The sequence below is a fragment of the Lissotriton vulgaris genome, chromosome 10, assembly GCF_964263255.1.
Source record: "Lissotriton vulgaris chromosome 10, aLisVul1.2, whole genome shotgun sequence".
NCBI classification, from domain to species: domain Eukaryota; kingdom Metazoa; phylum Chordata; class Amphibia; order Caudata; family Salamandridae; genus Lissotriton; species Lissotriton vulgaris.
Window position 1 is genome coordinate 858,362,772 of NC_141698.1, and position 16,400 is coordinate 858,379,171.

General features: G+C 45.5%; 1 protein-coding gene across 2 annotated transcripts in view; it reads right to left on the reverse strand.

Annotated features, from left to right (window-relative positions):
• LOC147688907 (peroxisomal carnitine O-octanoyltransferase-like) overlaps window positions 1–16,400 on the reverse strand; it is a 633,161-nt gene that overhangs the window by 423,104 nt on the left and 193,657 nt on the right. For both annotated transcript variants that reach the window (XM_086941804.1, XM_086941803.1), the window contains exon 3: window positions 993–1,117. In XM_086941804.1, coding sequence (XP_086797930.1) covers window positions 993–1,117 — 125 coding nt within the window. The remainder of the gene's footprint in view (window positions 1–992; window positions 1,118–16,400) is intronic.

Below are 16,400 nucleotides of genomic sequence, written 5' to 3' on the forward strand. Positions count from 1 at the left end.
TTGGTTGCCAAAGACCAGAACCTCGGTTTTTTCCCCATTGATTTGAAGAAAGTTGTTTGCCATCCAGGAGGCAACAGCCTACATGCAGCTGTTAACATTGGCTACGGAGGCCTCTATGTTCTTTGTTATGGACACAATTATTTGTGTATCATTAGCATAGGATAAGGCCTCCAACCCAAGGGATCTGATCACCTTTGCCAGTGGGGACATGTATATATTAAACAAGGTGGACTCAGAGAGGAGACCTGAGGGACTCCACAGAAAGTATATAACTACTTGAGGCCTCCCTTGCTGCTTGAAGGAGAGAGGGTCATCTCCTTAAACACAGGACTACCAGAATGACTCTAAGGGTCAGTTGGCTGACCAACTGCTCTGAGCTACAGGAACACAACAAGCTCCAGGGCCCTTCGTAAAACTGTCAAGCTGTCCTGATGCCACAGACCCTGCCTGAACCGGCGACTGGACCTGCCTGAGCCCTGCTTGCCTAGGCTGAAGTGAATTCCTGATCCCTAAGAAGTGATTCCCTGGCCTCTTAGTGACATCAGTTGAGCTCCTCCTGTGAAATCCTGAAGTTGTAAACTCTGTGTGCTGGACTTTGAGAAGGTAACTTTTTCAGCTGGACTAACCTGTCCCTCGAAATAAATCTTGAGAGCACTGCACATGCACAAACAGAAGAATGTAGTCTGGACTATCAGTGGCCTCAGTTAAATTTAGAAAACCCTCAACCTTCCCATTAAAATCAAAATTATGATTGTTTTATATATTTGATTGTGAATAAAATATTTCCTATTCCAAAATATTAAGGACCGCTGGTTAAACACACCAATGCAATTGTGAAAACAGCCGTGTTTGATATGTGATAATCCCCAATTCAATACTATTTTACAAATTCAGTTTGTGATGTTCTATTTCAGTGAGTACATACTTCAGATACTGCATCAAATTCAAAATTCAATATAAATTCATACAAATATTATACATAAGTAACTTACCCAATTCCGTTTCGTGCTGGCCCTTTCCTCTAATTTTTGTTGTAATTCTTTTCCAATCCCATTTTCAAAAGCTTTGGAAATATTCAATGTCCTTTGATATTCTTCCTGGTTTAAGAACGGTTTCACTAAAAGAGAATAAACACAAAACGTCAAAACAATCTGCAACCAAACAGGTTTGCAGAGTTGTTTGGAATAGTGACATACGTTTCAGAAAAATGTAAATGCAGGTCTAGATAAAATGTAATTTATGTTTGTGATCACCGAGAATCTCTAAAGCTCAGTGAAGGAGAAAATGTGACAACGTTTTCAAATCTTCTGGAAACTGCAACCAAAGCTACCTCTTATCTTAAGAAGAGCAACTAAAATTTGGCCAGAAAGTTGATAGTTTTCTTATAAGTCGAGAGGATGGTGGGTCTTTCACACAGACAACATACAACTCCCCACCACTCTAATTTACTTTCTTATATATAGTGCATTTATCCCACGAAATTTGCTAAGTTTCGAGAAAGTATATCAATAAGCTCGGAATTATCAAATTAATGTAGTTTTTTTGATTTCATAATTTGATTTTTTATTTTATTTAAACAGTTTATTCTCTAAATCACTTGTCAAAAATGTAGACATGGTAGAAAAAAACAACACAATATATAATAAAATTAAAATACAGCAATGCATATGACAGCTCAGAATTTAGAGAGTGAAGCCGTCTAACAGTAGAAGCAGAAAGACCAGCACAGGTAAAGCAGAGTTATAAGCATTTATTATAATAGAAGCAAAGTCGTCACTGAGCAAAGGGAGGAAAGCGAGACAGCAACCAGATCTGGGTGTTTGAGTGAAGTTTTGTCGAGTGACAATGGAGATTCATAAATGACAACTGATAATGACAGCGCGCCCTTCGTATCTATATAGACTGCAAATGAAATCAAACTAATGATGAGCAAAGGAACACAACGAGGGGGACAGATAAGTGATTGAGAGATCGAGCAATATTTGTTTAGTTGATTATTTCGAGAATTCTGGATAGGGTTGGTGTTTTGCTCTGCAGTCATTCTCGTAATTCAAGAAAACATAAATCCTCAAGCAGAAGTTGCAGGGGACTCACAGAAGGCGATGTTCAGGTCATTCAATCAGTAAATGGGAGAATGGTCACGTGGGTAAAACAAAAGATATCAGGACTGTAAGTACTGATTGGTGAGTGGCGACCAGTCAGTGGAATGGTGAGTCAGTGCTGCATCTCAGGGACAGTTAAAAATGTGTCCTTGAAAAAAGGGGTTTACACGTCTTTCCTGTACTTGAGTCTATAGTTATTTTGTTCTGTAGGTGAGGTGCTAGATTTTCCTCCATGTTATAATTATCTGGGTTTACTTTGGTAGACCTTGGACATCTTGTGGATCAGTTCTGCGTGGCCAGAGTTTGTGGAAAGAGAATGACCTTTTCTCAGAAACAACTGTGCATATGATAGATACAGAGCACCTGGAAATGGATTCCTTGCTGCAATGGAAGCCAATGAATGGATTTCAAAGTAAGAAAGATGGCTTTGTGTTTCCTGAAGATTTAGGTACATTCGAGCTATTTTGTCATTAGGTCGAGCCTATGGCGGCAGCGCTCATGCGCTGCTCGCTTTGCGAGGCATGCAATATTCAGTATAGCGTGGAAGCTCTGTGGAAGCTCCGCCCATTTTCTGGCCCATCTTTTTAATTTGCTTAGTTCCTAAATGCTGCATTACGATTGATTTTAGGCTTGTTAGTCCTTGCTCATGACGGCAATTTCGTCATTTGTATCCTTCCATGGCTACTGTCCCCTTTACTTCGAGCACTATTTTCATCCCTTCCCTCCCCCCCGCAGTTTGTGCCTTCCCCCCCTCGCACCCCCCGTTTGTGCCTTCTCGCCAGCCCGCATTCCCGTTTCTAATGCAATAGGTCTCGCGTAATGCGAGTCCTATTGCATTTCAAATGCTTGTTTTCAGACTTTTCACTCACAGGAGACATGACCGAATCAGATAGTGTCCTGGGGATTGTAAAAGCGTGCACATGCACGGCAGCGATTTACGCACTGCCTTTCGCCATGCACTGAGCTGACATCTGAATCTCGCATGCAGGTTTCAAGTGGACAACCCCCTCCACTAACAGACACAGAACATGAAAATTACTGATATTTTTACAAATTACACACCTTCTCCCGCTCAGATGATGCTTAATCACTTGTTTTATGGTTCCGCTTCATAGAGGCTTCAGTTCTGGTGTTCCTAGGCGCTTCCAGCAACAAGTGTTGCGTGGTTTAACAGCCTCAGAATGATCAAAGGCTGAGTCTGGCTCGCTCGGATGTGAAATTAAGACCTGTTGATCAGCAACAAGCATTCACCTCACTAAGCCACCCTGCTAGCTAAAATGTTTGTTGAGGAGTCTTCGTCCTCTTCTCCGAATTATGCCTAAGTTGGAGCCACGACCCCAAAACAAAAGGACGCTAATTACTGCGCTGTATATATTGTAAGTAAAGAGCTTCAATATACTAGGGGTTTGACCGCGCTAGATAAAACCGCTAGAATTAATTAATAAATAGGAATGTTTATGTCTGAAGGCACACATGTGTAAGAAATGTCACCTGTGCCCACAAATGTTGAATTTTGCATCACACAATGAGTATGGGGGGGCGCTCAAGGAAATCGGCCAGGTGCACGGACTTTCGTCAGTGGCTTAGATAGGAAATCTGAGGTGGGCGCACCTCACTCACATGTACGGACCAACCACGGATTCACAATTTCTGGGGATTCACAACCATTCCCCAAACTTAGCTTTAAAAAAGATAACATGCGTAATTATGTTCAGAGAGTGACCAAATTAGCCCACATGTTCTGAGGCTGTATAAGGAATGGAATTTCTCCTTGTGACAAGAATTCTCCTAACCCCAAACCTGTGGTTTGGCTGACTTCAGGCAATCTGCAGGAGCTGCATTCTAGTGGAAAAAGCCCAGTTAAATGTTCTTTTTTTAGGTCGAGCCTGAGCCAGCATGCAGACGCTGCGCTAGGGATCTGTTGTAGATAAGAGTATGGTTTTAGAAACTATTTAGTGACGTGATGTTGCGTGTCTGCTGTGAGAATCTATCCCTTCTAGCTATGTGCTTTTTGGGGTAGTAATTGGGTCAACTGGGCGTACTTTTGACTCCCTCAGAGCATATTAGCCGACCTCTGCATTTTTAGGCACATTAGCAACCACAAGTTGCCATTTGGTGGCAGTGTAAGCTTTAGTTTACAGTGGATGATAATATTTTTTAAATTGTGATTGTTCCTTACAGAGGAATCGTCTATCCTGGAGTGTCGCGTGAGCCTTGCTTATGCTGCAAGAGATTTGCCCTCCTCTGTAAGTATGGGTGAATTTTGCGAATCTGGCATTCGCGAATTTTGCGAATTTGCGAACTCGCAATCCGCAAAATCCGCGAATTCTCGCGAATTTGCGGATTTTTTTTTGTGTGTTCGCAAGGATTTCTGACAGTTCGCAAGGATTTCTGACAGTTCGCGAGGGTTTTGTAACAGTTCGCAATCGCGAACTTACATGTCGGCTCGCAACGGTCACAATTATGTTCTTTCTACGTCTGGTTCATCATCATAGGTTCCCAGCACCCTCTGTTTCACCCCTGCCACCCTCTGTTTTACCCATGCCACCCTCTGGTACATCAATGCCTTATGCCACCCTCTGGTTCATCATCACTGTAGATTATGGGGGGAAAAAGCAAGCACACCTGCCTGCTTCAACTGACATGAATTAATTTGGGGTTGATTTATTAATGTGTCACTGTTTTAAAATTCCAGTCTGGCACCTGCATCCTTATCTGTAATTTGCTTTCTGTTGCAGTGCAATTTTTTTTTCCAGGACCTTTGTGGCCTACTTGTAGCTATTCTATGAGCCTGCTGTGAGGGTCAGAGCAGGGTCATACAATTGTTGCAACTAGCAACTGAACAATTGTTGCAACTAGCAACTGAACTTTGGAGGGGCCCTTGTCAGGAAGCACTACAGGGAACGGTTACTAATGATGAGTTTGAACTTTTGAACCTGCTTTCACTTTTGCAAAACTCGTTTTCTGCAGAGCAGCATTACAGCAACTTTAATGCCCCACCAAGCTTATATGAGAAAGTTGATTTCTAATCCAAAAGTTATCCAAAGAAAATCAAAAGGCCTCAAATCTAAAAAAGTGCAGGCAAATGTCAATCTGAGGAGCTATTCTGATAAAAATAATCATTTTCAGAAGGTCTATGCTGCTTGCTAGTAGATTTCTTGTGCGGAATTGCAATTTTTGTAATTTCGCGAGTGCGAGATTGTTGCTGCCCGCCGCACCTACATGTTCGCAATTGCGAACTTACACCGCAAAGAAAAAAAATCCGCTGCATGCAAATTTGCGGATTTTGCGGGAAATTCGCGAATCTCGCGGATTGCGAATTTACCGAAAATCCGCAAAATCCGCGAGCGTAACGGATTTTCCGCCCATGCTTACTCCTCTGTCTCTCGCAGAGTGGGTGGAGAACTTGGCCCCCCAGTTCTTTAATAATGCCATTACTGACTCCAATGACATAATTGGAAGGCATGCTGATATGCAGCTTAGCAGAGGAGTTGTATAAGCCCTGCTATTGCTATAATGTTAAGTAGTTCCATTTCTGAAGGTGTCCATACATCATCATATCTACCTACCAGTGAGGAATGCAAAACTGTGTCACTCCTTTCTTCTTCCACTCGTCTTGTCATCTGTACCTCAATGCAATTAAACAACAACAAGAATGCCTTTTGTATATGTGTTGGGTTTAAAACACATAAATAAAAGACATTGTTATTTACAATGCCAATAGCTTAAAAACGCTCACAAAAGCGAGACCTATTGCATTGGAAATGCTTGTTTTTAGATTAGTGATCTAGGTAGGCCAGCATTTACAATATTGCATTAGTGCAGTCTTTATGGAAAAATGCTCTTGTCTACTTGATGTCCCTCGTCCTTTAAATGAAATTTGGTTCGGGGGTGTTTTCAAACAGGTATTAATACATGGTTTAGATATTTGTAGGTATGATTATAATTACACACGTTGCAGGAGATTACCCCTCTTTGTTTGTTTATTGCACTTTCTTACACTTCAGTACATTGACCACGTTATTTATTTATTTTTAAAACTTATAAAGCGTGCAAATGCCCAAAGGTGTCTCGGCGCTACGGACGTGACAGAGAAAGGCAGAATTATTGATTAAACAGCCAGGTTTTTATTTTTCTCTGAAAGCCAGCAAGGTTTGGCAAGATCTGATCTCCAAAGGGAGAGTGTTCCATAAATTTGCCATCGAGACAACAAAACGTCGATCGCCCCAAGAGGCAGTTTTGGTCCCTGGCACTGACAGAAGGTAGACATTGGAAGGGCGAAGTGGCCTGTTGGGGGTGGGAAAGACTAGAGAGTTTAGAAGGAAACGTGGACCTAGGTTTTGAGAGGTTTCATAGGCAATGCACAGTGCCTTAGATTTTATTCAATTCCTCACAGAAAGTCAGTGGTAACTTTTGATTATATGTGCAATGGGTTTGAATTTAGGGGTTCCTGCGAGCATTATGGCTGCGGCATTCTGTACAGATTACAGTTTTAGAATTATCTTTTGCTGTGCATTGACAAAGAGACCGTTACAGTAGTCCAGAGAAGACATCACAAAGGCAGCGACCAGCGTCCTTCCTGAATTGGGGGGAAGGTATGGAAGGATCTTTTTGATGGTTCTAACTTTGTAAAAAGAGGCAGAGACGATTGCGTTCGCATGGGATGCGAAGGTAAGGTTGTCGTCAAAAATAACTCACAAATTTTTGACTTTAGAGACAGGGTTTGGTGGAGGACCAAGATCTGAGGACCACCAGGAACTAGTCCAGATGGGAGAGAGCTTACCAAAGATCATGACTTCCGTTTTATCGGAGTTAAGTTTAAGACAATTGTTGGCCATCCAATTACTGATGGCCAACATGCCTTTTTGGAAGCTGGCTGCCATCCTTTCTCCATTAATCTTTATAGCGAGCACCAGCTGTGTATCATCAACATATGATGTTAGGCCCATCCCATGTGCTTTGATGACTCTGGCTAGGTCCGATACATAGATATCGAAAAGTGTCGGACTTAGGGATGAGCCCTGTGGGACACCGCACAGCAAGGTCATCTGGGCAGAGTGGAAGTTGCCCAGTGTAACCATCTGGGTCCGATTGGAGAGAAAGGAGGACAGTAGGTCTCTAGCTTTATCCTGGATTCCCATTGCAGTGACACGGTCGATCAAGGTGTTATGATCGACTGTGTCAAATGCGGCGGAGAGGTCCAGCAGGATGAGAATTGCCAACCCTTCCTGGTCGAGGATAGATCTTATTTCCTCTGACAAGCTGGATCAGTGCTGTCTCGGTACTGTGACTTTTACGAAATCTAAATTGGGTGTCATCTAGTCGATGGTGATCTTCTATAAATTTAGAGATTTGCATATTAATTACTTTTTCGGCCACTTTGTCCGGGAAAGGCAAACTGGCAATGGGCCTATAGTTTTTGGTGTCATCAGGATCCAAATAAGATTTTTTCAAGAGGGGTTTAAGTATGGTATTTTTCCAAATAGTCGGGTATGTACCGGAGAGAAACATTGAGTTACATATCTCTGTCAGTACAGGGGCAATGATTTCAATGACTGGGGCAAGTACAGCTGGAGGACCAAGTTTTAATTTACATGATTTTCACAGATTCATGTTTTATGTGAAAAATGACTACATTGGCAGTAACTCAGCCTTTTTAAATAAAAACAATATGGTTTGTGTGGTAGTGAAAAATAAAAGTATGTGTTATGCAAAGATATTCATATTTAGCCTCTCAGTATTGTAAAGGTGAATTGAAGTTAACAGAGGGTATCAACTGATTTTTTCAACGGTATTTCAAAGTCTAATTATTATTAGAAGCTCAAGCCAAAGTATATCAGTTCCTTCTCAACCATCACACTCATGAAAACCCGCTGCTTCAAGTATGAATAGCCCCTTGCACTAAAATCTAAAATGTAATATACAGATCTTTTCTTCGAATTGAAAAACTAACATATGAGGAATGTAAGAAAAACGAACATATGAGGAATGTATCTTCCCTCCAAGATAAATTATGGGCACCATTACAGTAGACACAAGGCACCACTTTCCAATTCTTACTACATTTTGTAATATACACACTAATTACAAATAGTTTCTGCTTGGTCAATTTTGGAAGAAACAAAGTCAGCAAAATCTGCTGGTCTCTAGCCTGGGCCAATAGGAGTAGACATTAGCATTCCCCTAGCAAGGGAAGATATATATTTATCATGTATTCCATTAACTGTTACACGTTTAAGACGTTATGACGCTATTAAATTAGCAATTTAATAGCGTCATAATTTTAGAATCAGGCCCTAGAAAAGTCTGGCAAGGCATAGAAATATGCATGAAATATATCGCCTGATTACTTTTCATATTAATTTCCCTAAAGGTGTTAGTAGATATACATACAATATTATATTTATTGCACGTTGAACCATCTAATAACCAGCAGGCAATGTAATGTATTAACGAACATGTTCCTTACCTTCGGTAGGACCTTATCTAGCCGCAGATTCCTTAACTTTTAGTTCCCCAGGTATCAGACTGGATCCAGAAGATTTTTCTTTCAGCAATACGCCTGCGCGCCGGTAGCTGGCATCAGTTGGCTTCACATGGCGTCATCCGTGTCGGAATTGACATCCGCGTCACCTACATAGGCACCACATCAGCGCACTGCCATCAGTTACTTATCCACGACTTTCCATGCCAGAAGTGCTGAGCCATGATCTGTATTGACATTGGTGTGTTTGAAAACTAGGGCGCTATAAGGGACCAGCCCTGACCCTAGAAACCTTTCCACAGCGTGGGGAGGATGGGTGGATCGGTAAGGAATCTGTGACTAGATCATGAATCTACCACATAATGAATTACCAAAGGTAAGTAACATGTTAATCTGATAGAGACATCTATCCACAGATTCCTTACCTTTGAATAGATACCCGAGCAATACCATCCCTGGAGGATGTAGAGCGGACACATTTCATACTAAGAAGTACTGCAGGACTGTACAAGCACAATGGTCATCCCTGCGGGCCTGACTATCCAGACAGCCATGTTTGGTAAACGTGTTCAGGGATGCCCACATTGCTGCCTGACAGATGTCCAGGGTTGGGACTCCATGTGCTAATTAAACCTGGGCAAAGCACTACGGTACGCTCGCGAAGTTTGCAAAGTTTCCACTACTTCGCACTATGCAAATTGCATGCAGCACAGTGCAAACACGAGTAGCGTAGTGCAGCGGTCATTTTTTGCTTCCTCGGAGTCCTCAACGTCAAGTTGGCGACCGCGAGCAAGCAAACTGACATCCCAGCAAGACTTTTTCCTCGTTCGCGATCAGCAACATCAAGTTGCCGATCTCGAGCATGGAAAAGAAACCTCCGGGCGAGATTCGCAACGCAGGGAGTTCAGGTTTCTCATTGCGAGTGGCCGCGAATGTTCGCGACCGCTCGCGATGAGAAACAACCAGTCCGCGTTGAGAAAGCTGCCGCTCGAGTAAAATTCTACTTGAGCTGCAGAAAACTACAGCTTGCACTGTGCAAGATGCCGTTTTCAATGATTGCACAGTGCCAGATGCTTGTCCGCACTGTGCAATCATTGAAAACGGCATCTTGCACAGTGCGAGCAGGCTACTACTCAGTTTGTGTAGTGCACTGCGTAGCTCGCGTAGTGCAAAGTACACTTCGCGTAGCTAGGCGTAACGCTACTTCACAAACTACGCCCAGGGTTAGAGCTAATGCAGTGGTAGCCACCTTAACTCTGGTGGAATGAGCCCCTTAAGCCTTCAGGAGGCTGCTTTTTTGCCAGATCATAGCAAATCTTGATTCAGAGAATGACCCATAGTGAGATGGTCCTTTTCTGCACCACCATATTGGTCTTTGCAACAACATACCCCACGAAGAGTTGGTCGTCTACCAACAACTCTTGTGTGGTCAAGGTAGAACAACAAAGCTCTTTTGGGGTCCAGATGGTGGAGTCACTTCTCTTCCTTAGAGGGATGGGGAGGAGCGGAGAAAGTGAGCAAGGTGACTGAATGTCGCACATGGAAAAGTGTTACCAATTTAAAAAGGAAAGAGGCCCTAGGGCAAATCACCAACTTGTCAGGGCATATTGTCAAAAAGGGAGGCTTGGATGATAAATCCTGAAGCTCACTCACCCTCCTGGAACATGCCAGCAGCTCACTCACCCTCCTGGAAAATGTAATTGCCACTAAAAAGGCTGTTTTGATGGTGTGCAGCCAGAGAAGCAAATTATGCAGGGGCTCAAAAGGAGTGCAATTGAGGAAGGTGAGAACCAAATTAAGGTCCTAGTGAGGCATAATGAAAGGAGCACATGGGAACATACGTGCAAGGCCTTTCAAGAATCTATGTACAATGGGTGACTTGAATAAGGAGGGTTGGTCTTGAAGCCTCGGGAAGGCAGACAAAGCAGAAAGATGCCCTTTCAGGGTGCCCAGAGTATAGCCCTGCTGGGCAAGTGTCAACATATAAAGCAAAACATCAGGAAAAGAACCAGAAAGAGGGTCAATACACTTCTTCTATACAATATATTAAAAATGTCTTCCATCTGCAGGCGTACACTGTTTTGGTGGAGGGACCCCTGGCTGCCAGAATAACATTAGAGACTTCGGGAGGAAGGTCGAAAGCTATCAACTGCCGCTGCTCAATCTCCATGCAAAAAGGTCTAGAGTTGACAGGTTCGGGTGGAGGACCCTCCCCTGCTGCTGAGACAGAAGACCCTCCTGAAAGGGCAGCTAGATTGGTGGATCGATACTCATTTGAAAAAGCTCAGGATACCAGACTCTCCTTGTCCAGCCTGTAGCCACAATGATGCCTTGGGCCCGGTCATTCCTGATCTTCTTGAGAAATCTGGGCAGGAGTGGTATGGGCGGAAAGGTGTATAGGAGGCCTGTGATCCACTCGAGACAAAATGGTCTCCGAGAGAGTGCCACCTTGGAAACTCCAGCGTGCAAAACTGATGACAGTGTGCATCCTCGGCGGAGGTGAACAGATCTAACCACAGCTCTCCCCACTGTTGAAAGAGACTTTGTGCCAACTCCAGATGGAGTCGCTACTAGTGATCCACTAGGCATCGATGGCTAAGTTTGTCCGCCCTGTCATTCAGGGAACTTGCTAGGTGTTGAACCACCAGTAAAATGCCCTGCTGTTCCAGCCATGTCGAGAGATGCAGGGCCTCTTGACAGAGGGTCCACGACCCCACTCCGCCTGGTTTGTTGCAGTATCACATGGCAATGTTGTTGCCCGTCAATACTTGAACTAGTCTTTCCTTGAAGGAGGGTAGAAAGGCTTTCAATGCCAGTCGGATCGCACAAAGCTCCAGCATGTTGATGTGGAGTCCGGATTCTGCCGGAGTCCACAGTCCTCTGATCTCCACCTCTCCCAGTTGACCACCCCATCCCAGGAGTGACACATCTGTCACTATTGTGAGATCTGGTTGAGGAAGGCAGAGGGGTCTGCCTCTGATCCAATCGCGGTTCGTCAGCAATCACTGCAGGTCTCGTGCAATTCCCTCTGAGATCTACACCATGTCGGAGAGATTACCCTAATGCTGCGCCCATTGGAACTTCAGGTCCCAATGAAGAGCCTGCATATGCCATCAGGCATGTGTTCCTAGCAGGAGGCCATGAGGCCCAACAGGCTGAGAGTCATTCTCACCGTAATCCAGGATAGAGGCTGAAACATCAGTATCACAGCCTGAATATCTTGGAGCTGCCGATCTGGAGGATAGGTCGAAAACGACACTGTGTCCAGAACAGTTAGATCTAAGGGGGCATCTGAGAGGGAGTCAAGTGTGACTTCGGCGCCATGATCATGAACCCCAGCGAACGCAGAAGGTTTGCCATAGTCTGGTGGTGGGAGATGACAGTATGGGGCAAGCCCACCTTCAGCAGTCAGTTGTTGAGCTAGAAAAGACCGGCACCACTTATCTGCGCAGATGAGCTTCAACCACCGCCATCACCTTGGTGAACACCCGAGGGGCACTGGGTGCGGTAAGGCCATAGGGGAGCACGGTGAACTGAAAATGCTTGTGGCATACCGTAAGCTGCAGGTATCACGGATGGGCGGGCAGGACGAGAATGTGAAAATAGGCATCCCACAAGTTCATCGCTACCATCCAGTCTCCAGGGTCCAGTGCAAACAGAACCTGAGCCAATGTGAGCAGCTTGAATTTCTCCTTTTTGTGGAAGTAGTTGAGGGTTTGTAGGTCTAGTATAGGATGAAAGACCCCTTTTCCTTTTTCGGGACCAGAAAATGGCGGTAATAGCAACCACAGACTATTTATTGCGGCGGAACCACCTTGATGGCTCCCTTTGTCAAGAGAGCCATGACTTCCTCCTGGAGCAATAGTAAATGATCCTCTGTCAGCCGTTCGTAAGATGGAGGGAGGGAGCCATGGTCTCGAAGGTGAGGGAGCAGCCCCTCCGGATGATTCTGGAGGACCCGCCTGTCCAATGTAATGTTTTGTCAGTGGTGGAGGTGGTGCCTGATCCTGCCAACCAACTCCATGGTCTGGAAGGGTGAGACTAGGAGGGCTTACAGGCTGAAGCTGCCGGGGAGAGAGGGGAGGTGTGGGGTTTGACCAGACCTCTGGTTGCTCGACCCATGTGGTTGTGGAACTTGCATGAGTGGGTGATTGGGATAAGGCTGGCACAGTTGAAATCCCCTTCCATACCCACAAAAGAAGCGAAGGGCAGACTGGAGACAGGAGGCAGCTGAGAGGCCCAAGGACTAGGCCTTAAAAGCTCTCCAGCGCCGTGTCTGACTTGTCACTGAAGAGACAGGTGCCTTCAGAGAGCATGTCCATGAGCGAAGCCTGAACTACCGCTGAAAAGCCAGATGTTCTCAGCCAGCCGCAGCTGTGTAAATTGCTCTGCCCAGCGAGTAGGTAGTGTCAGAAACACATCTAATTGAGAACTTTCCAGCATCTTTCCAATCTGATACTGCTTGGGAGAGGATGCCCCAGGCCTCTTTCAGCACCTTTGGCAGCGCTTGCAAAACCGTTTCTCACAGCGAGTGAGAATAATGACCTAATAAGCATGTGGTGTTCACAGACTGCAATGCAAGATTGGTGGAATTAAACATTTCCTTGCCTCAACTCTCCAGCCTCTTGGATTCCATGTTCAGGGGAGAAGCAGGGACCACGCCATGGGAAGTAGAGGCTTGAACTACCCACCTCTCCGGGTGGGATGGGTAATGAGGAAGTTTGGGGCGCTCTTGGCAGGGCGGTGGCAGAGGTCGATCGTCCTGTTCATAGAAGCCCCTGTGCTGGTTTTGGGCCAGGTTCCCAGTAGGACCTCCGTGAGGGCTTCATTAACCCCTTCGCCGCAGGGCTAATTCCCCCCCGGTGCAGAGGGGGGGTGAGCTGAGCTCATCATAAGCGCCCAAGGGGTTAAATGGGAGCAAGGGTTCTAAGGAGGAAGCTCCCAGCTGTAGCACTTCTGTCAAGAGGTTAGTCTTGCCACCCCTAAGGGTAGCTGAAGGTCAAGGCCCTCAGCCACCCTCCACACCACCAATACACAAGATGCACCCTCCTTCATAGCCACAGTAGGGGCAGAACTCATGACAGCATCTGGAGAAGTATCCAGTCCGCCAGCCTAGTCCAATTCTTCATACCAGTCCATATCTTGATCTGGATAGTGATAGTATTCTAAAGGGTCAAGTGACTCCTTGCATTCTTCTCCCAAGCCTGGCCTATCCGAATAAGGCTCAGGGAGTGGCCTAGGACCTATGGGTCATGCCAACACCAGAATCAGTATCAGTCGACGCAGTGCTGACTGCGTGTCATCAGGGATAAGAATAGGGCTGGCACTGCCGGTGGGCACTGATCTGAAGCCATGGGGGGACTTTGGCGCAGGAACCGGCGGTGCGGAACCTGATGGAGCCCCCTTTGACCTTGTGGAGCCCAAAGGCATGCCGGAGGAGTCAGGTCACTCAAAAATTAGGCGCATTATATTGAGCAGTGGTTGCTCCGGCTCCGGGCGGAGCCAACCCATGCGCCGGCCCTAGAGAACAAGGCCTTATACACTGATGTTCCTCCTTTGCATTGGCCGATGGACCGGGAAAAGGAGAAGCACACTTCGACATCTTGTGCTTCTTGTGCCTCTTACCTGGCTGTCCCAACAATCTCGAGTGGGACGAAGAGGACATGGAACTCCTGGAGTGGTTCTGGGACCTTCCTATCGATCGAGACCGAAAACTCAGAGGAGTTGGCCCTTGCGTTGCCTGCCAGGGTTGCAAGCCGCTTCAGGGGTCTCCTCCACAAAGCCATTGGTGCCATGACCCTGCAGTCGGAGCATGACTTGGAGTCGTGGTCGCGCTCCAGACACCACAGTCAAACCATTTGCGGGCCCGTTACCGACATGGTATGGTGACAGGCGCCGCAAGATTTAAACCCTAACATCTTCCTAGATTACATACTTCCTATGCACCGACAAAAAAGGGTTGACAAAGAGAAGAAAAATCCTATCAAAAAGTGACAGAGGGTAGCTCTCTTCATGGATCAGTGCTTGACTAGCGCAGAAAGAAAAGGACTGGCTTTAGCGCACCGAGGTAGCGCCTATATAAGTGACGCGGATGTCATTTCTAACACGGACGAAGCTGACTATGTCACACATGGCAAACCGATGCCACCTAATGGCATGCAGGGGTAATCTTCTGGATCCAGTCTGATGCCTAGGAATTCAAAGTTAAGGAATCTGCAGCTAGATGTCTTAATCAGATATGAAAAATATAAGAAGAATGTTTTTTGGTCCAGGGTTAGTTATATTACTTTACTGTCAGAGAACTTGAGAGAAAATTGAATAGCTGGCGAAAGATTAATTGAGAGTGGGAACGTGGGTCCTCAATTGGTGCTAGGGGACCAATATATGTTCTGACAATACAACATCTAGCAGCACACGAGAAGTCATTGGACATTACAGAATCCTCACAAAAAAATACCTGGTGAAAACTTACAAGGATGGCTGGTAAATACAAGGACTGCCGTCATGTCAGGAATTTTTACCATAATGCTAAGGGTGGCAGCAATTTGAGAGTGACAGCTACCTTGCACCAGTGCCACCATAAGTCAGCGATCTCCATAATTATGCCTGGGATGGGCAGCATTATTCGAGGGATTGCTGCAATAATGTGAAGAGAGCCAAAAGGATGCCAGTATGGATATATTTATCCTCAAATGGCCATCATTATCGTACGGATCAATCCCTAATGCCAAAGAAACACCCTACCAAACCCCTACAAAAATATATATCTCTGTCGGTGCAGGAATGTCTCCAGCATGATGGATGGGCAGCATGAAAGTGAGGGGCATAGCAGCTGCTGGGGACAAGAGAGACATACGGGCAACTTTGAACTATCTCAGCCTCTGTGACATACAAATGCACACATACATTCACGCATGTGCAACACAGGAAAAGAGACAGACCCCCATCCCTCAGCCACAGTGACAGGTGGGGATGTGCCACGTGGAACAATGTCTCTTCTGAGCTCAGGAGACAGAGCTGCAGCTTTCAGAATCCAGAGCAGAAAGCTGCTCAGGACCATAGCCTGTGTGTGCTTCTAGCCTCTCTTAGGTTGCAGGTTAAAGCTCAGTGTCTCCTGAGCCAAGGAAAGGCTAGCAACAATAAGAAAGACCAGGCCATGAAGACTAGCAAGTGACACGTGGATATGATAAGGGAGAACAGCACAAATACAGGGACAGGCACAAGCAGGAATCACTGAAGCCCATTTAAAGCTTAGCCATGGTACTCACATTCTCCCCTCACTGACTTAGAATGTCTGAGGTTCATCCAATGAAGGTAATTGACAGGAACCCTGGGACAGAGTTACACACTTACTGACAACACCCAGTTACTGTCTATTTGTATTAGCAGCTTCAGTTGAATATCCTATTCTCAAATTGACACACCCAAACAACCAGAATTTAAGGTAGCCTCTTCCTGCTGCATCCTTCCTCTGAAGGTGGGACAACACCTATGCGCAAGATGGGAGGAGTCGCCTGTGCTGCTCTGTATGTAATATATTTTTCAATACTCCTTCTGAAAAGGTCCAAGCATTACCTTGTTATTTGATTAAACGACCGGGCCAAGAGCAGGCCCGTTGTAGCCCGTTAGAGACCGTGTAAGACCAGACCGGGCCATCTCTCTTAGTTTTCTGTCTTATATTATTACTATTGTCCTGTGCCTATAACCCCTTGCAAGGGAATTCAGGAATAATGTCCATGCGAGAAAGTAGAAGCAGGGCTGCCAAAGGGGAGAAACAGTTAACCGGGACACTTGATGACTTTATAACCGGGACC